The 23575-nt window shown below is 36.2% G+C and overlaps 1 protein-coding gene across 1 annotated transcript in view; it reads left to right on the top strand.

The window, feature by feature from the left end:
• MTREX (Mtr4 exosome RNA helicase) overlaps positions 1-23575 on the top strand; it is a 123821-nt gene that overhangs the window by 33477 nt on the left and 66769 nt on the right. The window contains 7 exon segments of the mRNA XM_047760481.1: positions 1766-1840; positions 1843-1896; positions 3436-3515; positions 5408-5518; positions 7618-7719; positions 10971-11096; positions 15282-15432. Coding sequence (XP_047616437.1) covers positions 1766-1840; positions 1843-1896; positions 3436-3515; positions 5408-5518; positions 7618-7719; positions 10971-11096; positions 15282-15432 — 699 coding nt within the window.

Here is a 23575-nt window from a genome sequence, read left to right as displayed (position 1 = left end):
GATGTAGTTCATATACCATAAAAGTCACCATTTTTAAGTGTACAATTAAGTGGATTTTAGTATATTTGCAAAGTTGTGCAACTACCATGTGATTCCAGAACATTTTCATTAACTCCAAATGAAACCCCATATCTGTTAGTGGTCATTCTTCCTTTTCTCCCAAGCTCTTGCCCCACTACTCTTCAGCCTTAGGAAATCACTAATATACTTTGTTTCTATTTTGCTTTTCTAGACATTTCATAGAAATGGAATTGTAATATATGGGGTCTTTTGCAACAGGCTTCTTTTACTTGTTTTCATTGTTCATCCATGTTATAGTATATGTTAGTACTTCATTCCTTGTTTATGGTCGAGTAACATTCCATTGTATGATTATGACCATATTTTGTTTATCTATTCCTCAGTGATGAACAGTTAGGTTTTTTTTTTTTTTGACTTTTTGATCGTTGTGACTAATGCTGCTCTAAACATTTGTGCATTACAAGTTTTAGTGTGAACATTTTTTCTTTTCTTGTGAGAATCTACTATGAATACAATTGCTGAGTCATATGGTAATTCTGTGTTCAGCCTTTGGAGTAACTGCCAAATTGTTTTCCAAAGTGGCTGCATCATTATACTTTCTCATCAAAAGGATATGAGGTTTCCATTTCCTCCACATCCTTGCCAATAACTATAACCTGTCTATTTGATTATAGTCATCCTAGTAGGTATGAAGTTCTTATCTCAGTGCGTGGTTTCTAGTTACATTTCCTTTGTACCTAATGATGTTGAGGATCTTCCTGTGCTTATTGGCCATTTGTGTATCTTCGGACAAATAGCTGTTCAAATCCTTTGCCCATTCAGAAATTGGATTATGTTTTTACTGTTGACTTGTGAGGATTCTTCATATCTTCTGGATAATAGACCTTTGTCAGATACATGGTTTGTAAACATTTTCTCCCAGTCTGTGGATTAGGGGTATCTTTTCACTTTATTGTTGGTGTTTATTCAAGTACACAAGTTTAAGATTTTGATGAAATCTAGTTTATCTTTTGTTTTTTTTCCTTTGTTGCTTGTGCTTTTACATATATAAGAAAGCTTTGCATATCCCAAGGTTATAAAGATCTGTTCATATATATATATATATATATATATTTTTTTTTTTTTTTTTGTCTTTTTAGCTATTTCTTCGGCCGCTCCCACGGCATATGGAGGTTCCCAGGCTAGGGGTCGAATCGGAGCTGTAGCCACCAGCCTACGCCAGAGCCACAGCAACGCGGGATCCGAGCCACGTCTGCAACCTACACTGCACACAGCTCATGGCAATGCTGGATCGTCAACACACTGAGCAAGGGCAGGGACCGAACCCGCAACTTCATGGTTCCTAGTCGGATTCGTTAACCACTGCGCCACGACGGGAACTCCCCTATATATTTTTTAAGAGTTTTGTAATTTTAGATTTTTACGTTTAAGTCTCTGATCTTTTTTTGTTTGTTTGTTTTAGGGCTGCACCCATAGCATATGGAGCTTCCCAGGCTAGGGGTTTAATCGGAGCTATACCTGTCAGCCTACACCACAGCCACAGCAATGCCAGATCCAAGCTACGTGTGCAACCTACACCACAGCTCATGGCAACACCGGATGCTTAACCCACTGAGCGAGGCCAGGGATTGAACCCGCCACCTCCTGGTTCTTATTCAAATTCGTTTCTGCTGCGCCATGACGGGAACTCCTGTGATCTCTTTTGAGTTAATTTTTGAGTATGGTGTATGTATTCTTTTTGCAGGACCATCAAATGTGTTCAAGATTGTGAAGATGATTATGGAAAGAAATTTTCAACCTGTAATTATTTTTAGTTTTAGTAAAAAGATTGTGAAGCCTATGCACTTCAAATGACCAAATTAGATTTCAACACAGGTACTATATAATTTCAGTATAATTTTAATGTTATGTGAAAATGAATGTAAATGCATTTCTGATAAGACATTATCTATTGTGTATTGCTAAGATTGCGGTTCACCTTATGGTTAAGGTACTCATCACATTTATAAAAGCTTAAAGAGGCCCTTGATTTATCATTTGTTTCCGTTTCTTCTGTCCTCTTTTATTGGAAGGTAAATACAGTATTCTATGTAAAATCCAAAGACCTCTACTAAGAAATATTAGACTCATACCTTCTTATACTTCATTGCCATAGCTTCTTGGTTATTACAGCTTTCTGTTTGACTGCCTAAGGTAAGTCTCCTGGTCAGACTCCCTTTGTTACGTTTCATTCTTCTAGAAATCCAAGTGGGTAAGACTGCCCTTTACCTAACTCTGTATTACCTAACTTTTGTAATTTTTGAATAAAGTAAAATAACTTCTGGCAAATCAGTAAATGATTCCCATATATTAACTGTAAATGTAACCCAGTTAAGGTCACACAGCTGGATAGCAGCATAGCCTAAGCAAGAATTTCAGTGTGCTGAATTCCACCTCAGTTGTCATTCACTTCAGCCTTTTGCATATCTAAGCCTATACAGTGAGAAGTAAGTAATTTCTTCAGTTATCCAGAATTGCACAAAACTAATGCCACACACTTTAAAGCTAATTTTTACTTACCCATGGGTAAAAATAACAAGTGATAGTAATCCATATAACCTTCTAAAGCCAATAGTATTTTTTTGACTGAGTGAATTACATAGAAATGTTTTCTTATAACTCCCAGTGCTGGATATTCTTAATTTTGCAGGGTTATATATTGATTAAGTCAACAGATATTTGACTACTGCATAACAGTCACTGTATAAGAAGGTAGGGTAGTGGGTAAGAGCATAGGCTTTGGATTTTTTTTTTTTTTTGTTTTTCAGGGCTGCACCTGTGTCCCAGGCTAGGGGTTGAATTAGAGCTGCAGCTCCTGGCCTATGCCATAGCCATAACTACGTTTGATCTGTGTGTGTCTGCAACCTACACCACAGCTCACGGCAATGCCAGATCCTTAACCCACTGAGCAAGGCCAGGTATTGAACCAGCATCCTCATGAATACTAATCAGGTTCTTAACCTGTTGAGCCTAAGTGGGAGCTCCACACTTTGGAATTACTTAATCTAATGGTTAATACTAGTGCCCATTATTTGCTCTATGCCTCACTTTCCTCACTTGTGAGAAACAATGATAACCTGTAATAATTATAATGTTCTATAATTGTTTGCCTTAAATGTTGCATATAGATACTTAGTGTAGTTATTGTTATTATTTTTATAAGAGTACATTTTTTTATTCATGGACAAAGTCTGCTTAGGTATGTTTTGACAAGCTTTAAATTTTATTAAATAGTCAATTTTACTTTCCCTTCTGACGGTCTTAAATCCCGAGTGTTTACCTTTACTCTCTAAGACCGTTATCTTTTACAGTGTGTGAAATTTGGTATCACTGACTCATTTAGATATTTATATACACTTGGATTTTTTCTCATAGATGAAGAAAAGAAGATGGTTGAAGAAGTATTCAGTAATGCAATTGACTGCTTGTCCGATGAAGATAAAAAACTCCCTCAGGTGTGTATTTAATGTCATTAAGTAAAGTATGGATATTTCAGACAGTATATATTCATTTTGTATTTCCTTGTTTTGTTCTTAATGTTATACTGTTTGCACATAGCATCATGGTGCACTGTACACTGAAATGGTACCTTGATTTTTATTTTGAACTCTACAAAGGTGACAAAAGGAAAGATTTGCTGCCTTGAGGGAACTTTTCTCTGAAATCTAACATAGCCTGGAAATAACTACTTTTGTGCCTAGGATATACTACAGAATTTTTAAGGCTAGGTTTAAATCACTCAGTTGTAATTTATAAGGCTACCAAGCGAAACAAAAGAGCATACCCAGTGGAAATCATATTTAGTGCGAAATTTGATATCTACTTAGCTTTAATTAAAGTAGTTTTTCTTTTGACTATTAGACTTGCCTGAGGAGTTCTAAAATATTCTGATGCCTTGTTGCCATTCCACAGATACTGATTTAGCTGGTATGGTGTGTGTCTTGATCACATAATCTTTCAGAAACTCCTCTGGTTATTCTAATGTGCATCCAAACCTGAGAACTAATGCATCAGTTCAACCTAACACTATATAAAAGTTTTGTTTTGTGAAAAGAAAACTTGGAAAGTCATATTCTATGTACAAATTACTGCTTTGATTAATATGGGATTTATGATAAGACTGCATGCAATAGCATGTGTCTTTGTATTTAAAACAGTATTTAATTTACAGAATCTTTTTTTTTTTTCTTGTCTTTTTGCCTTTTCCAGGGCCGCTCCCGCGGCATATGAAGGTTCCCAGGCTAGGGGTCGAATTGGAGCTGTAGCCACCGGCCTACGTCAGATCCACGGCAACGTGGGATCCGAGCTGCGTCTGTGACCTACATCATAGCTCATGGCAATGCAAGATCCTTAACCCACTGAGCAAGGCCAGGGATCGAACCCGCAACCTCATGGTTCCTAGTTGGATTCATTAACCACTGAGCCATAATGGGAACGCCTAATTTACAGAATCTTATTGTCGTATTTCTTTCCAGCTGAATGATTAGTATCTAAGGTCTGAGCCATGTCTTTTTACATCTTTGTTATCTAGCACACATTTAATAGTAAAATTTAATGGCATTTAATAGTTTTAATGAGCATGAACTCTTCAGTAATTCATTTGTTTCTAGATAAAGTACATATTTATATTTGTTTTATAGTTATTTATTTTTGGTTTGAGTTGGCCAGTATTTTTAAGTTTATTTTGTGTAGATATAAACTTTGCCCTCATAACTTTAGTTTTAGTTATTTATTTATTTTGAGAAGATAAGTGACGCTGGAAAATTTGAATGAGGTAGCAAAACATTTGTAAAGTTTATTTAAAACATGCCTTTCATATTAAAGACAGCTGGGATAGAATTACATTGAGTTTTTAAACACTCCTAGTTTAATAATCTGGGAGTATGGGTTTGGTTTTGCTTTTTTTCTGGGAAGCTTACATAACTTTTCTTTAAACAGCACTCTTTTTTGATTACCCATTTTTCTTTTTTCTTTCTTTTTTTTTGTCTTTTTGTCTTTTTTGTTGTTGTTGTTGTTGTTGCTATTTCTTGGGCCGCTCCTGCGGCATATGGAGGTTCCCAGGCTAGGGGTTGAATTGGAGCTGTAGCCACCAGCCTACGCCAGAGCCACAGCAACGCGGGATCCGAGCCTCGTCTGCAACCTACACCACAGCTCACGGCAACGCCGGATCGTTAACTCACTGAGCAAGGGCAGGGACCGAACCCGCAACCTCATGGTTCCTAGTCGGATTCGTTAACCACTGCGCCACGACGGGAACTCTGATTACCCATTTTTCTTAATTTGGTTTAACATTGTAAAAGTTCTTTTCCTCTCATCATTGTAAAAATAAATGTTATTCTAATCATAGGTTGAACATGTACTTCCTCTCTTGAAGCGGGGAATTGGTATTCATCATGGTGGTTTACTTCCTATTTTGAAAGAAACTATAGAAATACTCTTTTCTGAAGGATTGATAAAGGTATGCTTTTATTTTTATTTATTGTGCCCTAAAATTGTGTTGTGTGAACGGTTAGAAAATTATTAAGAACACTTTATAGCATGTACTAACACCATTTATAGAAGCTTTGTTGTTTTTTAAATTATTGTTATTTTTAAGTAAGTTGAATGGAATGACTTAGGTAATGAACTTGATTCTTCTTTCTTTCCTTCTTTCTTTTCTTTTCCTTTTTTTTTTTTTAATGGCCGCACCCACGGCATGTAAAAGTTCCAGGCCAGGGATTGAATCTGAGCCATATCTATGACCTGTGCCTCAGCTGTGGCAATGCTGGATCCTTTAATCCACTATGCTAGGCTGGGGATTGAAACCCATACCTCCTCAGCAACCTGAACCACTGCAGTTAAATTCTTAACTCACTGTACCACAGTGGGAACTCCTTGATTTTTATATATAGTGCTATAACTCATAAGTTTGGGAATATAGGTAAAAGTCATTTGTTTGTTTTCCTAATCACGAAGTAAGAAATGATAACATTACTGGATATACAATGTAGAATTTTCCAGAAGGTGCTGTTTAATTATCAGACCAAGAGCTGATTATATAAGTGGACTCCTTTCTGCCTACAGAATTAAAGGACTGGTTTAGAGAAGACAAAGAGAATTGCTGGGTAGACTTAGGAGAGAAGAGTTTTTCAGGATATTCTCATTTAAGCCAAAGAGAGTCTAATTTAATTTTTTGAATTGTGTCAATGTCTATACCCAGTAAAGGAATGGTGAAAATGAGAAACAATTCTAAAATGTAGTCATAAGCCTTCATATGATTCATATTTTATATTTAAAAGTCAGAGTAGAGATTTATCATGAGAAACTCAGCACTAACTAGGATTTTTAGTAGAAATTTACTCACCCTAAAGACCATGCTTGAGGTATTTTAGGTAAAAAATTGGTTGCCGTTTATGCCTGGGTCCTGGTAAGACCTTGTTGATGCTCTCAATATAGATTGCATGTTTTGTTGAGGCCTTTTTTTTTTTTTTTTTTTTCCCAGGGCCACACCTGTAGTATATGGAAGTTCCCAGGCCAGGGGTCGAATTGGAACTGTAGCTGCTGGCCTACACTACAGCCACAGCAATGCAGGATCCGAGCTGTGTCTGCAACCTACACCACAGCTCATGGCAATGCCAGATCCTTAACCCACTGAGCAAGGCCAGGGATCAAACTGCGTCTTCATGGATACTAGTCAGGTTCATTACCACTGAGCCATGATGAGAACTCCCTTTTTTTTATTTTAAAGACTCTTTTAAGTGGTACTTGTGAATTATAAATTCAAATAGAATAATTGTACATAAAGCAAAAAATAAAATTCAAATAGAATAATTAATTGAACATAAAGTAAAAAAAGTTAGAGAGCACCATTATCCTTCATTTCTCAGAAATAATCCACTAGCATACATACAAATACTTGATTTAATTTTTAAACAAAACTTGACTATATTACCTATGTTATTATCCAGTTTTGTCATATGCTTTGCTCTTTATTCTTTTTAACAGATGAATAGCATTCTGTTGAGTTGATGAAATAAAGTTTTTACTCTTGTTACCTAGTGATGAAACTTTAGACTATTTACTTGACTTCAGTGACTTGTGCACATAGTTTTGTGTGCTTTTTGTTGGTAAAGTCTTAGATATGAACTTAAAGTGCCACTAATTTGATCTGCCCTCAGAAATTTTAAAGGTGTCTTTAAAACCAGTGTATCTATCATCAGTGAAAAGCCAGAAATTGTGATTGTGTTTAGAAAAATATTCTACAACCTAATGATGCTTTTGTCCATTATATCAGTAGTAGTCTCTCCAGGTTATCACCACTGAAATTAAAGAAAGACTGTCTTCCCTGAATTAAAAAGTTTCTGGGATGCAAGGGACATTAACTATTATAGTATAAACTTATTATAATACATACATTAATAATTTAATAATTTTGTATATCACATGCTGAAATATACTAGGAGTAGAGTTTTATTAACAACTAGTTTTAAAAATTATTTATGCTTGAGTAATTTATCTATAAAACTAGTTTTTTAGTTTAAAATATATGTTTAATTGTATAATTATTCATTCATTTAGGCTTTATTTGCCACAGAGACTTTTGCTATGGGAATTAACATGCCAGCCAGAACTGTTCTATTTACAAATGCTCGAAAATTTGATGGGAAGGATTTCCGATGGGTAAGTAAAATACTTTATATATTAAAATATTTATCTTCAGTTGTTGGACCTAAGGTGATTTCAGTTCATGTAGTCCTTGAGATTTTCAGTTGTAAATACTCACGAACTTGTACCTGAGCTAATGTAAGAAGTTCATCATGGTTAAATTTCAGACCCTTTATATTTCTATCCTTCAGCCAAAACTAAAAACTATTTTGAGGTATAAGAGTTTGGTGATGAGGGATAATTGTGCAAATGAGTCATGAATGCTTTAATGCATTTAAAATATATCTGAAACTTTTATTTCTTAAAATATGTTATTTAAAGCACCTCTACTATAGTGGCTATAGTGTTGTAGCTCACTATTTTTCTCTTTAGTTTTAAAATAGAGATTTTTAACAGGTTTGTACATGTCTTTTCTAAGGCAAAGGGAGAGAGGAAGTTGGGATTATGAGTGGAATGGTGACTTGAAATAAAAATAAATCTTTAATTTAGAGGCAAGTAACCCATTCAGCATTTACCAGACTTAAACAATGGCCCTAGAACTATGGTAGGTGCTGAGGATGGTAATTTTAAAACAAATAAGACCAGTCTCCCTACTATGAAGAGACTTAGTAGCAGGCATACATTTATATTATGGACTCTGAAAAGTGTGTACAGGAGGAATAAAGCAAAGAAAAGAAGTCACTTGTGCAGAAGGGGTCAGGGAAGGCTTTGCAGAAAAAAACAATCCTTAAACTGAGCAACAACAGCAGATGGGTATTTATTAGGAAGACAGTAGAGCATCACAGGAGTGAAAAGCAGATGGACAAAGAGAGATTTCTAGTTTGAGTATTCAGTGCAAACCAAAGACTCACATAATCTGGCATTTTGAGAAAATTGTAAATAGTCAGCTATTCCTTTTGTCCTTGAAAGTGATGGTTCTTTTCTGTTTAAACAAGTTTCAGGCAGTAGTTACTAATGATCAAAACACTGAAAAGTTTCATGGTATTATTTTAAAGGCAAAGCATTTTTTTTTTTTTTTTTTGGTCTTTTTAGGGCTGTACTCACAGCATATGGAGGTTCCCAGGCTAGGGGTCTAATCAGAGCTATAGCCGCTGGCCTACACCAGAGCCACAGCAATGTCAGATCCAAGCTGTGTCTGGGATCTACACCACAGGTCCCAGCAACGCTGGATCCTTAACCCAGTGAGCGAGGCCAGGGACCGAACTTGCAACCTCATGGTTCCTAGTCGGATTCGTTAGCCACTGAGCCAGGACAGGAACTCCATCTAAATGTGATAGTTTGCATCTGTTAAACCCAAACTCCCAGTCCATCTCACTCCCTTCTTCCTCTGCCTTGCCAACCACAAGTCTGTTCTCTGTGAGTAGCTAGGTTTCTGTTTTGTAGATAGGTTCATTTGTGCCCTGTTTTGGATTCCGCATATAAGTAATACGATATGGTATTTGTCTTTCTCTTTCTGACTTACTTCACTTGGTATGAGAATCTCTGGTTGCATCCATGTTGCTGCAAATGCGATATTTTATTCTTTGTTATGGTTGAGTAGTATTCCATTGTGTATATGTACCACATCTTCTTAACCCATTCATCTCTTGATGGAAATTTAAGTTGCTTCCATGTCTTGGCTGTTGTGAATAGAGCTGCTGTGAACATTGGGTGCATGAATCTTTTTGAATTGGAGTCTTTTCCAGATGTATGCCCCAGAGTGGACTTGCTGGATTATGGTAGTTTTGTAGTTTTCTGAGGAGCCTCTATACTGTTTCCTGTAGTGGTTGTACCAATGTACATTCCCATCAACAATGTAGGAGGGTTTCCTTTCTCCAAACTCTCTCCAGCATTTGTTATTTGTAAACTTTTTCACTTTAGCCATCTGACCAGTGACAGGTGGTACCTCATTGCATTTTTTATTTGCTTTTCTCTAATAATTAGTGATGTTGAACATCTTTTCTGTGCCTGCTGGCCATCTGTATGTTCTTTGGAGAAATAGCTGTTGAAGACTTCTGCCCCTTTTTTGATTGGGTTGTTCATTTTTTGGTTGTTGAGTTGTATGAGCTGTTTGTATATTTTGGAGAGTAAGCCTTTGTTGGTTGCATTGTTTGCAACTATTTTCTCCCATTCTATAGGTTGTCTTTTCATTTTGTTTATGGTTTCCCTTGCTGTACAAAAGCTTGTAAGTTTGATTAGGTCCCATTTGTTTATTTTTTATTCCTGTTGCCTTTGGAGAATTACGTAAGAAAACATTTGTATGATTTATATCAGAGATTGTTTTCCCCTTGTTCTCTTCTAGGAGTTTTACAGTGCCATGTTTAAATCTTTAAGCCATTTTGAATTTATTTTTGTGTATAGTGTGAGGGTGTAGTCTGATTTCATTGATTTACATGCAGCTCTCCAGTTTTCCCAGCACCACTTGCTGAAGAGACCATCCTATTCCTATTTCATATTCTTGTCTCCTTTGTTGGAATTTAATTGACCAGAGGTATCTGGGTTTTTTTCTGGGCTCTCTGTTCTGTTCCATTGATCTGTATGTCTGTTTTTGTACCAGTACCACACTGTTTTGATTACTATAACTTTGTAGTATTGTCAGAAGTCTGGGAGAGTTACGCCTCCTGCTTTGTTTTATTCCCTCAGGATTGTTTTGGCAATTCTGGCTCTTTCACAGTTCCATATAATTTTTTTTTCTCTTTTTAGGGCTGCATCTGTGGCATATGGAAGTTCCCAGGCTAGAGGTCAAATCAGAACTGTCACCGCTGGCCTACACCACAGCCATAGCCACAGCAACACCAGATCTGAGCTGCATCTGCAACCCACACCACAGCTCATGGCAACACGGGATACTTAACTCACTGAGTAGGGCCAGGGATCAAACTTGTGTCTTCATGGTTACTAGTCAGATTCATTTCCACTGAGCCATCATGAGAACTCCCATAAATTTTTTGATCAGTTGTTCTGGTTCTTTGAAAAATGTCATGGGTAGTTTGATAGGGATTGCATTAAATCTGTAGCTTTGGGTAGTATGGCCATTTTAACAACATTACTTCTTCCAATCCAGGAGCATGGGATATCTTTCCATTTTTTTGAATCCTCTTTAATTTCCTTTTTTAATGTTTTGTAGTTCTCAGCATTTCAGTCTTTCATATCCCTAAAAGTTCATGTTTTTAATCATGTTTCCTTTCTTGAAATATATAGTTGTGATTGTATATTTTATAAGAAAATTTTAATAATTGTTTTTTACCAGCTTTGAAACTAAACTTTGCATTTTTAATTATATTCAGATTTCCTCTGGTGAATACATTCAGATGTCTGGTCGTGCTGGAAGAAGGGGAATGGATGATAGAGGAATTGTGATTCTTATGGTAGATGAAAAGATGAGCCCAACGATTGGAAAACAACTTCTTAAGGTAACCAAGATAAGCTTCTGTGTCTTCACCAGGAATTTTAGAAGCATACCTCAGGACCACCTCAAAATTAGGTTGTGTCAGGTCTGTTACCTTTCTGAGTAGATGAATTAATTTATTAAACTATCTAGGTTTATGAAGGTAACTGCTGACATTTTGTACTCTACTTTCTATTCTAATATGAAAAGAGCAAGACATGCAGTGGAGGGGATGTGAGGGTTCACAGAGAGGACAGAAATGTTTACTTTGCCCTCTAAGATGCCTCTGTATCTGACCCTTGCACTGCACAAACTGCTCTTCACCCATCAGAACAGGAAGTAAGGCAGGTGATATCAGTATTTTGGGCAGTTACTTTCCTCTCCGTTTGTAACCCCACATAGCTTAATTAATTAATTCTGAAATCTACCATTCTCATTCATCCTATTGATAGTTTATAAATTTCCCAGTAATAAATTTAAACTTACAAGCTTTATTTCAAATCATCCTGTTCATTTTGCTGGCTTAGTATTTATGTTTTGGATTGTCAAAGATTTTTATTTGTTTTGAAGAGCTTCTTAAGGAAGTTTTACCTGGTTGCTTTTCTTCCCTTTCTCCATATAGTAAGGAATTACATGTCCCTAGAGAGCACTGTTAATAAGATAAGAAAACTTGGAGTTCCCACTGTGGCACACTGGGATTGGTGGGATCTCTGGAGTGCTGGTGTGCAGGTTTGGTCACCAACCCAGCACAGTGGTTTAAGGATCTGTGTTGCTGCAACTGGGACATAGGTCGCAACTGTAGCTCGGATCTGATCCCTGGCCCAGAAACTTAACATTAATTAAAAATATAAAATTAACTTCCCGCTGATTATCTACTTAAAATAAAGCTTTAAAGCATGATAAGACATACATAGGTCAGTATTTCTGATATATACTGTGCTCATCTGCTGTTGCTTAGAACCTGCATGGAGATTGAGATATGATTGTAGGAAGCCTGGTATGCTAAAGCAAAAATAGACAAAGGTTATTTTTTTTTTTTAATGTTTTTACATGAGTGAAGACAAAGCTTATCTCTGTATATTCACAGTGATCATATGTCTTTTTTTTTATTTCCTTTTTAAAGATTAATACTTGGAAATCCATTTTAGGTATCCATATAACTTTAATTCACTGTATAAGGAGAATGGCACGTGACTGAAAATTTGTATTATTTTCTTTAAATTTTATTGGATATAATAAGCACTAATTTTCTTTTCATACTCTCTGTATGGAAAGAATTGAATCAGGAGGTAATATTTTAATGACAGCATCTGATTTCTTTGTTACAGATTTTTTTCTTTCCATTTACTTGACATTTCTAGATTTGTTACCCTATAAATGTAAACTACTGTCATCTTTAATTTCATTTTTAAAAAAGTTTATTTATTATGGAAAGAATTAAGATGAGATCTACTCTTTTTTTTTTTTTTTTGCTATTTCTTTGGGCCACTCCCACAGCATATGGAGGTTCCCAGGCTAGGGGTCAAATCGGAGTTGTAGCCGCCTGCCTACGCCAGAGCCACAGCAACGGAATCCGAGCTGCGTCTGCAACCTACACCACAGCTCACGGCAAACGCCGGATCCTTTAACCCAGTGAGCAAGGCCAGGAACGGAACCCGCAACCTCATGGTTCCTAGTCAGATTTGTTAACTACTGCGCCACAATGGGAACTCCGAGATCTACTCTTAATAAATTATTAAATTGTAAAATGTGTTGTTGACTGTAACAATGTTGTATAGCAGATCTCTAGAACTTTTTTATCTTGCTTTACTGAAATTTGATGTCCTTTAATTAGTACCCTCTCCATTTACTCCTCCCCTCAGTCTCTGACAGCTACCATTCATTCATTCTACTCTTTGATTCCATTAATTTGACTGTTTTAGATACTACTTCTTATAAGTAGGATTATGCAGTATTTGTCTTTTTGTGGCTGATTTATTTCGCTTAGCGTAATGTCCTCACTTCATTCATGTTGTTGCATATTGTAAAATTTTCTTTAAGATTGAATAGTATTCCATTGTATGTATTTACAGTCCTTCCTTGGTGTTCTCAGGGGATTGGTTCTAGGACCTCAACAGATACCAAAGTACCAAAATCTAAGAATTCTCATGTATCTCACATGAATGATATTGTGCTTGCACATCCTTCTTATATACTAAGTCATCTCTAGATGACTTAGAATAGGGAATGCTATGTAAATGCTATTTAAATAGTTGTAAATGCAGTGTAAACTGTTGCCTGTGCCACCTGGCACATTCAAGTTTCACTTTTTGTAACTTTCTGCAATTTTTTTCCCCCGAGTATTTTCAATCCATGGTTTACTGAATCCTCAGGTTGGGAACCTGAGGATACTGAAGGCTGTTTGTATAGTCATATCATTTAGCATCCAAATTAAGATGCTGTAATAGTGAAAGACGGGGCTATTAATAATCATCATATCAGGTGTAACTTGTGGTTATCCTGGGCTCACTTGGATACAGTGTTTAAATGCTATGTTGAGTTTCAGGTGAGGGAAATTCAGATGTATTCTACAGCAGTTAGAATATAGAAGCAGAACTCGAGGTTGGAAATAAACATTTAAAATATTGAGGCCCCCAAATTTCTTAAAGGAGGTAATAATGAAAAGAAAAATAATAGAATAGTAAAGACTTGGTCTGTTCGCAGAATTATGAAATACCTGACTTGTCTTTCTCTTCCCCAAGAATGTGGTTTTCATATTAACTCCACATCTCCTTTTGGCCCTATTTTCAAGGAGAGTGGTAAAAAAATTAAGATTTTAGGGACTTACTACATAGCACTCTATGAGGAGGGGCATTTGATTTTTTCAGGAGTTAAAGAATACCACCATTTGCGACTTTAAAATTTCGTATAGTCTCCTCATAAAATTCTTTATGCATTCATTTATAATTTTGAATGTAATAAAGCTGGCTTAATGGACCTCTATTGAAAAGCCCCTGACTACCCTAAGAGTATTTGTATATTTTGCTATACCATTTAGAAATTTACATGTCTTAAAACACTTCGCTTCTGAATATTTCACCATGTATATCCCAAGAATTTGGTCATTCTCTTATACAATTACATAACCATCTTATTTGCATTTTTAAAAAAGTGTTTCTGAAAAAACATTGTAAGAAAAAGTTAATACCAAGGAAGTATTTTGGATATAAACCTTCTTGCAAGGTCATACTATTGTAGATAAATGTTTTATTTTGCCTCGTCATTAGCCTAGCCCTTCTTTGTTAGCATCCACAGTTAGAAGAAAGAGGAATTATCAAAATGTAGAATAAAGAATGGCCTGTAAATTTGGGAGAAATACATTAGCAGTTTTATGCCATTACAGGAAGCTAAGAGTTTCATGATAATTAGCTTTTATCTGAATGTTATTCTGAAATACGTTTAGTGTGCTCTGTCAGCACAGGCTAGGTTATGCAGTTTTAATTAAATCTCGGTAACTAAAAGGTTTGTTTCTCTTAACCTGTTCATTGTAGGCTTACAAGGGAGGTTATGCTTATCATTATTGTTTAGGGATTCAAGCTGATAGAGAAACTACCATCTTGAACATTATCAGTCACTGTGCCAGAACGGAAAATATAAGTATTCACACCAGCAATTAAATAGTTGGCCTGGAAGTGGTTCATCACTACAGTTTATTTGGTCTACCCACTGGGGGCAAATTGCATAATCCTGTCAAGTGCCTAGAAGGCAGAAAGCTAAACATACTTGGCTAACAGTATTTTAATTGCTACTGTGGTATTTAACTGTTTTATCACTTTGTGTTAGTCATTTAAAGGAAAGAACACATTTCTGTAGTAGTCCTTAATGTGAACTAAATTATTTAGCAGGTTAAAAATATTTTTGTGTGGAGTTCCTGTCGTGACCCAGCGGTTTAACAAATCCGACTGGGAACCGTGAGGTTGTGGGTTCAGTCCCTGGGTTAAGGATCTGCCGTTGCCGTGAGCTGTGATGTAGGTCGCAGACACAGCTTGGATCCCGAGTTGCTATGGCTGTGGTGTAGGCCGGTGGCTACAGCTCGGATTAGACCCCTAGCCTGGGAACCTCCATATGCCACAGGAGCGGCTCTAGAAAAGGCAAAAAGACAAAAAAAAAATTTTTTTTTGGTGAATTTATTTGAAAAAACCTACATTGATATGTTTTTTTCCTCTCTTAGGGCTCAGCTGATCCTCTAAATAGTGCTTTCCATTTGACCTACAACATGGTTTTGAACTTACTACGAGTAGAAGAAATTAATCCTGAGTACATGTTGGAAAAATCCTTCTACCAGTTTCAACATTATAGAGCAATTCCCGGAGTAGTAGAGAGTAAGTATGCAGTTACCATAACAGCCTTATTTAGCTAGGGGAGTCTAAGTAGCAAAATTACTATATTATTGGCTACTTTGGCCTTTTTTTTTCCTGGTAAACCAAATCTTTAATCTGGCCATCGTAACCACCTAGAACATTTTAAAGTGAAGGTAAGGAAACTCCGATAGGACATGATTCTTTACTTGATTCAAATTTAGTATAATTTATTTTTATAGACATAGCGTATTGTAATATATTCGTGAATAACGATATAACAGAATGCCTGGTGTATTAAAATTTTACTTGCAAGGAGCATGTATACTACCCTTTTACTGTTTTCCCATTGTACAAGAGTGCCATAGCATACATTTATGAATGATTGAGGAAACATGCTCTCAGCTGGATTTGAAGTTAACTATTTTAGAATTTATAGCTCTTGGAGTTCTCTTGTGGCACCATGGGTTAAGGATCAGATGTTGTCGTTGCAGCAGCTTTGATCCTTGCTGTGTCTCGGATTCAATCTCTGCCCAGGAACTTCCACATACTGTTAGCATGTCCCCCCCCACCCAAAAAAATGATTTTCTAACTCCTAATATTAAGACAGTCCTTTCTAATGTCCCAAAACTAAGCATTCCGTGGTAACTTTGTTCAAGTAGAATTGTTTATTGTGTGTTCATCCTTACATATTTTAGAAGATATCCTGGCTGATCGTCATGTAGAGCTGCTTAAAACTTAGAAGCATAGTTTTTAAAATACTGGTTTGGGTGAATCTTATAAAAGTAACGCATAATCATAAGGAGGAAAAAAAAACCCAGAAAACTTAGCAAAAGATACAAAGGAAATTTAAGATCATTTGTAATCTCACACAGAGAGAGCCACACAACCGCTGTAAACGCTTTGTGGTTCCTGCATCTTTTTTGTTTTTCATGCATATTTTTCATATTTTTTAAAAAGTAGTATCAAATGTGCAGTTTGGCAATAGTAATGATGGTACTTATTATTGATATCATTTGTTAAACATTTACTGTATGTCTGACCTTGTGTTAAATGCTTTACATTCACTAACTCACTGATTTTGGCTTTTTAAAATTTAATCTCAAGTGTTCTTTGAAAGTATAGTTTTTAATGACTACATAATAATTTCATTTTAGAAAGGTACCATGATTTATTTAACAATAAAGGTAAATTTAACAAATAGATAAGATACTACCCATTCAATTTTTATGTAGCTGAAAGTAAATGAAATGTAATAATGTGCCTTAAAAAAAAGTGAAAAAGGCTTGGAACCTCTAAGTGAGTTAAATTCTTATGTTTATTTTTAACCCTCACCTGGATGGCAGAACATCATTATTTCCTCTTAATTTCTTAGGTCTTAATTAAAAGTGCCTTCTTCATTACAAACTTTAGAGCCAGAAACAGCTTTGGCATTATTTTACAGATTTAAAAAAATGAGGCATAGAGAAGTTAAGTCAGTATGTAATGTAAGGTTATGCATTTGATTGATGGCAGGTTTGAGATGGGAATATTAAACTCCTGCACCTAAGCTATACTGTTTTTATTAAAGCATGGATCATCCCCTTTTAAAATGATAAGAATAGATGTAACTTCTCTGGTGAAAAAAAAAAAACTTGAGCTGGTTGATTTTAAGACTTACCTTTACTTAGATTTCCACAAGCAAATCTATTGATTAAATCTTTAAAACACACCTTATAAAATTAATCACAAATGTATAGTTTTAGATCACATTAATTTTAATATTTTCTTGTGAAATATTTAATGCCATTTGTCTTATGATACACTATAGCCTTAACAAAGAGAAAGGAAAATATGATTCTCTTCTCAAAGAATTGTGTTTTTAAAGGAGCTATAAATCTCCCCTCCTCCTGCAAAGAAATTATATGTGATAATAGAATTTAAAAAATCAACAATATTTAAGTACAGTGTGAAATGGGTTTGAGTAAGGGGGGTTTTAAAATCAGATTAATACCAAAGAAGGAAATTTACTGATTTTACTTTGTGTCATAGACATTTCAGATGCTTTATTTAAGCAAGTATAAGGTTACAAGTCTGCTTAAATACTTTAAATAAAAGGAATGAAACTTTAAAATATTCCTCCTAGGCAGTTAGCACTATGTCATACATGACTAGGATAATTATACATACATACACAGCCAGAAAGATTGAATAACTGGAAGAAAGAGGTTGCACATTGGTACACCTACCTTTGCTTTTTCCCCTCCTTTGTAAAAATAGTGTATTTGAATAATTATTAAACCACTTTTTAAAAAAATTGAATGTAATTGTAATTGACTTACAATATAGTGTTAATTTCAGGAGTATAGCAAGGTCATTCGGTTATTCGTATATATGTATACATCTATATTCTTTTTTTTTCTTCACACCCATGACATATGCAAGTTCCTGGGTCAGGGAGCAAATCTGAGCCCTAGCTGCAACCTACACTACAGCTGTGGCAACATGGGACCCTTAACCTACTGTGCCAGGCTGGGGATTGATCTTGTACCTCTGCAGAGACAATGCCGGATCCTTAACCCACTGTGCCACTGCGGGAATGCCTGTATTCTTTTTTTTTTTTTTGTAATTCTTTTCCATTATAGTTTATTACAAGATTTTGAATATAGTTCCTATGCTGTACAGTAAAACCTTGTTATTTATCTATTTTATATATGGTTGTGCATCTCTTAATCCCATACTCCAAATTTATTCCTACCCTCTTCCCCCTTTGGTTAAAGTAAGTTACTCTTTAAACTTTCTTCTTTTGTAAATCCATAGAAAATATCCCAGATATGGCAAGAGATAGAGGGAGAACTCTTAAAGTGTTTCACCATTTATTTAAAGCCCTTCTTAAAACTTTAGCTGGGCTCAGATTGTTCAATATGAACAAGACTCTGCTACTCACTCTGTGAACTTAAACATCACCACCATTTCTCCATTCCCTGTCCCCTGTCTTCTCAAGCTGTTGTTGCTGTTGTTTTCAGGGTGGTTCTAACTGATTTACCTTTTTAAAGGATTAGAACATAATCTTTGACTCCTTGTGTTGCTACTATATACTTGAATGTTACAATGGAAATAACCTCGCATTTCCCCACTTTTCTTTTTAAAGGGAAAGACCTATTTTTCTAATATTTGGAACTAATAAATAGATTAAATATCAAAATTATAACAGACTTTTTAATGGAGGAGGTAGGAACTTAAGTGATGAAAGTGCTAATTGATGAGGTAATTGCAACACCTTTAGTAGTTTGCAGGACTGAGAGGTGTGACCAAAGAAGCATGTAGTGTAAGAGAACATGATTAGAGGTGTTAGGGGCTATCCTGTGTGCTTTGAAAATGCAGAATGCATCTTGAATCAAATTTATTCTCATTTCACTGTTACTTGAAAGAGTATAATTCTTTTTGATATTGCTGTGTAGAATCTTTTCAGGAGACCTGGTATTATTTTCTACATTTTAATTATTCACAGAATTAAAATGTAGACTCTTATCTTTGGAAGCATAGAATTACTCTCTATTTTACAAATACAGTTCTTTAATTTTTATAACAAACTCTGATGGCTGATATACATAAGATGTTTTCCATTTTTATTTATTGAATCCACAGTAGATTTTCCTGTGAGCCATAAGAGTAAAAATTCTAGGATTTCACTGTTCCTTTACTGAAAAGAAAAGTGCAAATCTAATTTTAATCTTTTTGCTTAGTTTCATAAATAGATAATGCCACGGTTAGCAGGAGCTAAGGATTTAAGACATGGGTTTGAATCCAGACTCCCTCAGCCTTACTTTGCTCCTCTATACATTTGGCCTAATATCAAGTTCATCCAGCTCCTCATAATTAAATGATATCATTTATGTTAAATGCTCAGTAAGTGCTTTTTTTTAAATTAGTGATAGTATTGCCATAGAGCAATAAGGCCATTTAAACTTTAACCTTTTGTTCAGTACTGGGAGTAACAGTCCCTTTCTCCATCACTCACAGGTCCGTATCTGTTGCGCATATGATATGAATATATTTTTGGACCCATCACCTCCCCACCCCTTCAAAAGAAGGAATTTAATTCCAGACTCTTAAGAGTTTATGGGCATATCTCACATGCTATTTCCTAATATATGAGGCTTTACATGGTGATACACTGCAGGGAAACCAGCTTCTTAAGCCAAGGTTCCTATACCCTTTGATTGATGTGCAAGAGATGCTGTCCTTAATTTGGAGGAAAAGCAGGCTGCACCTAAACTAACTTCCTGGAATGATATATAGCTGTAGTTAGAATTCTAAATATGAAACACATGTGATTTCTTAAAATGTCTCTCAAACTTTTGATTCATTAGTTAAATGGACTGAGTAGGGAAGTGATTTGGAGTGGAGTGGAGGATGATGGCAGTAATTATGCATGAAACAGAGTCTGTTTATTACAGCTCCATAAACACCTCCTGTCAGTGCTTAGTTTTATAATTGTATCTTTTTCTGATAAAGCCTTTTATTCTCATATGAAAGGAATATACTTCCTGTAAGAAGTGATGCAGTTCATTTAAAAATAACCAGGATGTGGAGTTCCCATTGTGCCACAGTGGAAACGAATCAAACTAGTATCCATGAGTGGGTTCCATCCCTGACCCTGCTCAGTGGGTTAAGGATCTGGCATTGCTATGAGCTATGGTGTAGGTCACAGACACGGCTCAGATATCATGTTGCTGTGGCTGTGATGTTTGACCCCTGGCCAGGGAACTCCCATTCGCTGAAGGTGTGGCCCTAAAAAAAAAGCAAAATATAAAAATTAAAAACAAAAACAAAAAAAAACCAGGATGATCTGATATGCCTTGAGGGTGCAAAAGGCCAGAAGTTAGAGGTAAAAAGAAAAGAAAAAAAAATTTTTTCAAAGCACATGTCTCAATACTTCAGCAGACTTAGTGGTAGCATATGACTCTGATATCACTAAAAACAAGCAATCAATAAAGATAATAGGATTGGAGGAGAAGGAAGTGATCTACAAACTCTGGGTCTCCTCACACATCACTGATAACATTTCAGTCTCCTCCAACTTCTTTTTCAGCCAACATTTTAAGTATCTAAATGTGTGCTTTCTTAAAATGTGGTGCCCAGAGGTGAACTGTATATTCTTTTTTTTTTTTGTCTTTTTGTTGTTGTTGTTATTGTTGTTGTTGCTATTTCTTGGGCATATGGAGGTTCCCAGGCTAGGGGTTGAATCGGAGCTGTAGCCACCGGCCTATGCCAGAGCCACAACAACGAGGGATCCGAGCCGCGTCTGCAACCTACACCACAGCTCACGGCAACACCGGATCGTTAACCCACTGAGCAAAGGCAGGGACCGAACCTGCAACCTCATGGTTCCTAGTCGGATTCGTTAACCACTGCGCCACGACGGGAACTCCTGAACTGTATATTCTTTATGAGGTCTGACGAGGGGCAGGTATGATGGAAACATCGTTACTGTTCTTGATTTTTCTAAGAAAGAAAATCAAGTAAAAGGAGACTGTAGAGGACAGAGTTACAGTTGCTGCCCATTTCTGATCATGTAGATTATATACTGAAAATTCTTCATACAAGAATTGATCTTTCCACAAGCCAAACTTAAGTGAAGGAACTTAATAATATATGTTATAAAGATACATATATCTGCATCTGTTTGTATCAACAGATGCAAATTTCTATGTAAGTACTTATTTTCAAAAGATTCCTGAACAGCTGGAAATAAAATGGTTTGTTCATTGGTAAGGGTAAGGGTAATCCTGCATCGGTATTTAAGACTCCAACTAGACTTTGATTCCGCTTCCACATAGCATGTGATTTGGGTCAGTTCTCCTAACTGTGATTCAAGTCCCAGAAGAATAATACAGATATTATAATAACTATTTTGAATACCTGAAAAGATTATAAGGGTCAGATTAAATAATTTTAAAAACTACTTTTTCAGCTATAATGTGCTCACCACATGTAAGCTGCCCTCGCCATCGAATACCTTCGATTAGCTCTCCTAGGGTTTCACCTTAAGTCAGGACATTCTTTGGAACTAATCTGTGCTTCTCATACTGTCGTGCAGCCCTCCTATGGTTGCTTTTAATGAAATCAAAAAAACTGTTAGCCACCACATGGTTGTTCTCCATCTCTCTAAATGTGAAATGCTGTTAAGTTGCTTTTTCTCCCTCTCTCCCTTCAGGTGCTTATAAATGCATATTGTTTGTTCTATTCTGGATCACCTCTTGTACCCAAAGATGATTATTTCATGCCTCAGTGTTGTAGATTAAAACTGAACATAGAAATGAGAAATCCTCAATGATTGGAAGAATAGTCAAGCATTTTTTGGAAGGCATAGTTGTTTCCAAAAATAAATTATTGTCTAGGACTAACATTGGAATAAGGCAGGAGAAAGTCCTCCTACCCTTGTGGCTGTACCTTCTGTAGGAGTGGACTGATGGATGAACTCTGTTGAGGCCCTAGGTGTCAGGCTGTGTTGGTTCTAAGGATATAAGGGTGTCTAAGGTGAGGGCTGGGTCTCAGGAGCTCACAGAAAAACTTGAGGGGTGCAGAGGTAAGCTGAGGGCTAGGGGCTAGACTGGCAATGGAGCATGAAGCTAAGTATGCAGGAAGAAAGGGCTCTCTAGAGGTCAGCTCACAGGGGTAGGGCGCAGGTTACAATGTGCCGTTGGAAATTAGGAGCTGCCTGTGAGGCAGATGGGATACTATTCTGAGGGAAGGAAGAGAAGTGACCTCTAAAACACTTTCTTTAGGAGTTCCTGTTGTGATGCAGTGGAAAAGAATCAGACTAGTATCCATGAGGATGCAGGTTCAATTCCTGGCCTCACTCGGTCAGTCAGGGATCCAGCATTGCCATGAACTGTGGTGTAGTTCACAGGTGTGGCTCGGATCCCAAGTTGCTGTGGCTGTGGTGTAGGCCAGAGGCTGTAGCTCTGATTAGATCCTTTGCCTGGGAACTTCCATATGTCACAGATTGGAGTTGCCACTGTGGTGCAGTGGGTTAAGAATCCGACTGCTGCAGCTTGGGTTCAATCCCCAGCCTGGTGCAGTGAGTTACAAAGGCTCTGGTGTTGCTGAAGCTGTGGTGTAGGTCAAAGCTGTGGATTGGATTCAATTCCTGGTCCAGGAACTTCCATGTGCTGTGGTTGTGGTCATTGAGGGAAGAAAAAATAGATGCAGAAGGGAAAAGACCTGGGAAATTGGAGCAAGAAACAGATTCTTAATAGTTTTTTGTTTGTTTTTCTTTTTAGTCAAAAGATCATTTTGTTGGTGACTTGACATATTTCCCTTCTGTCTCCATGCAGTGTGTTGAATTTTGCTGCTCTTTTAAGAATAACTATGTAGGGTGGGCATTTGGCTGTAAGTTGGATAAGTATGGGATATTAAGGAAGGTTTAGCAGTCAAAAACTTTGCTTTTCTTATTCCCTTGCCTGATAGCACATTCCTAGTTTTTCACATTTACCTTTTTCTTCTTTCTGAAAAAATAAATAACTAGGATGATGGAGTTATGCCTAAAAGAGTGCAAAAGAACAGAAGTTAGAGGGAGCAGTCTGTGAGAAGATTGAAGATGATGATGATACAGTAGTAATATTCTTCCTGTTTACAGTGTTATATATTGTTAGCTATGTACTTTATATATCTTTTGTCAATTTCTAACCATAGCCTTGTAGAGTATATCTACTGTTGTTATCCTTATTTTGTGGATGAAGAAAGTGAAGCAGGTTAAATAGAGGACTTTGATTTATAGAATAGAACTGAGAGTCCAGAAGTAAACCCATATGTCTATGGTCAGTTGATTTTTGACAAATGCTGCTGGCACAACAGGATAACTATGTGCAAAAGAATGAATTTGGACCCTTATCTCACACCATATAAAAAAATTAACTGAAAATGGGTGAAAGTCCTAAATGTGAGCTGAAATCATAAAATTCTTAGAAGAAAACAGGTATAATTCATAACCTTGACCTTAGCAATGGTTTCTTAGATAAGACATCAAAAGCACAAGCAATAAAAGAAAAAATAAATAAATTGGATTTCTTTAAAATTTTGAAACTTCCGCGCTTCAACATATACCAACAACAAAGTGAAAAGAAAGCCCATGGTGTGGGAGAAAACATTTGCAAATCATGTATCTCATACGGGTCTAGTA

The sequence above is a fragment of the Phacochoerus africanus genome, chromosome 1 (genome assembly GCF_016906955.1).
Source record: "Phacochoerus africanus isolate WHEZ1 chromosome 1, ROS_Pafr_v1, whole genome shotgun sequence".
Lineage (NCBI taxonomy): Eukaryota > Metazoa > Chordata > Mammalia > Artiodactyla > Suidae > Phacochoerus > Phacochoerus africanus.
Note: the sequence above shows the minus strand (reverse complement) of the source record. Positions and strands in the feature narration are given on the sequence as shown.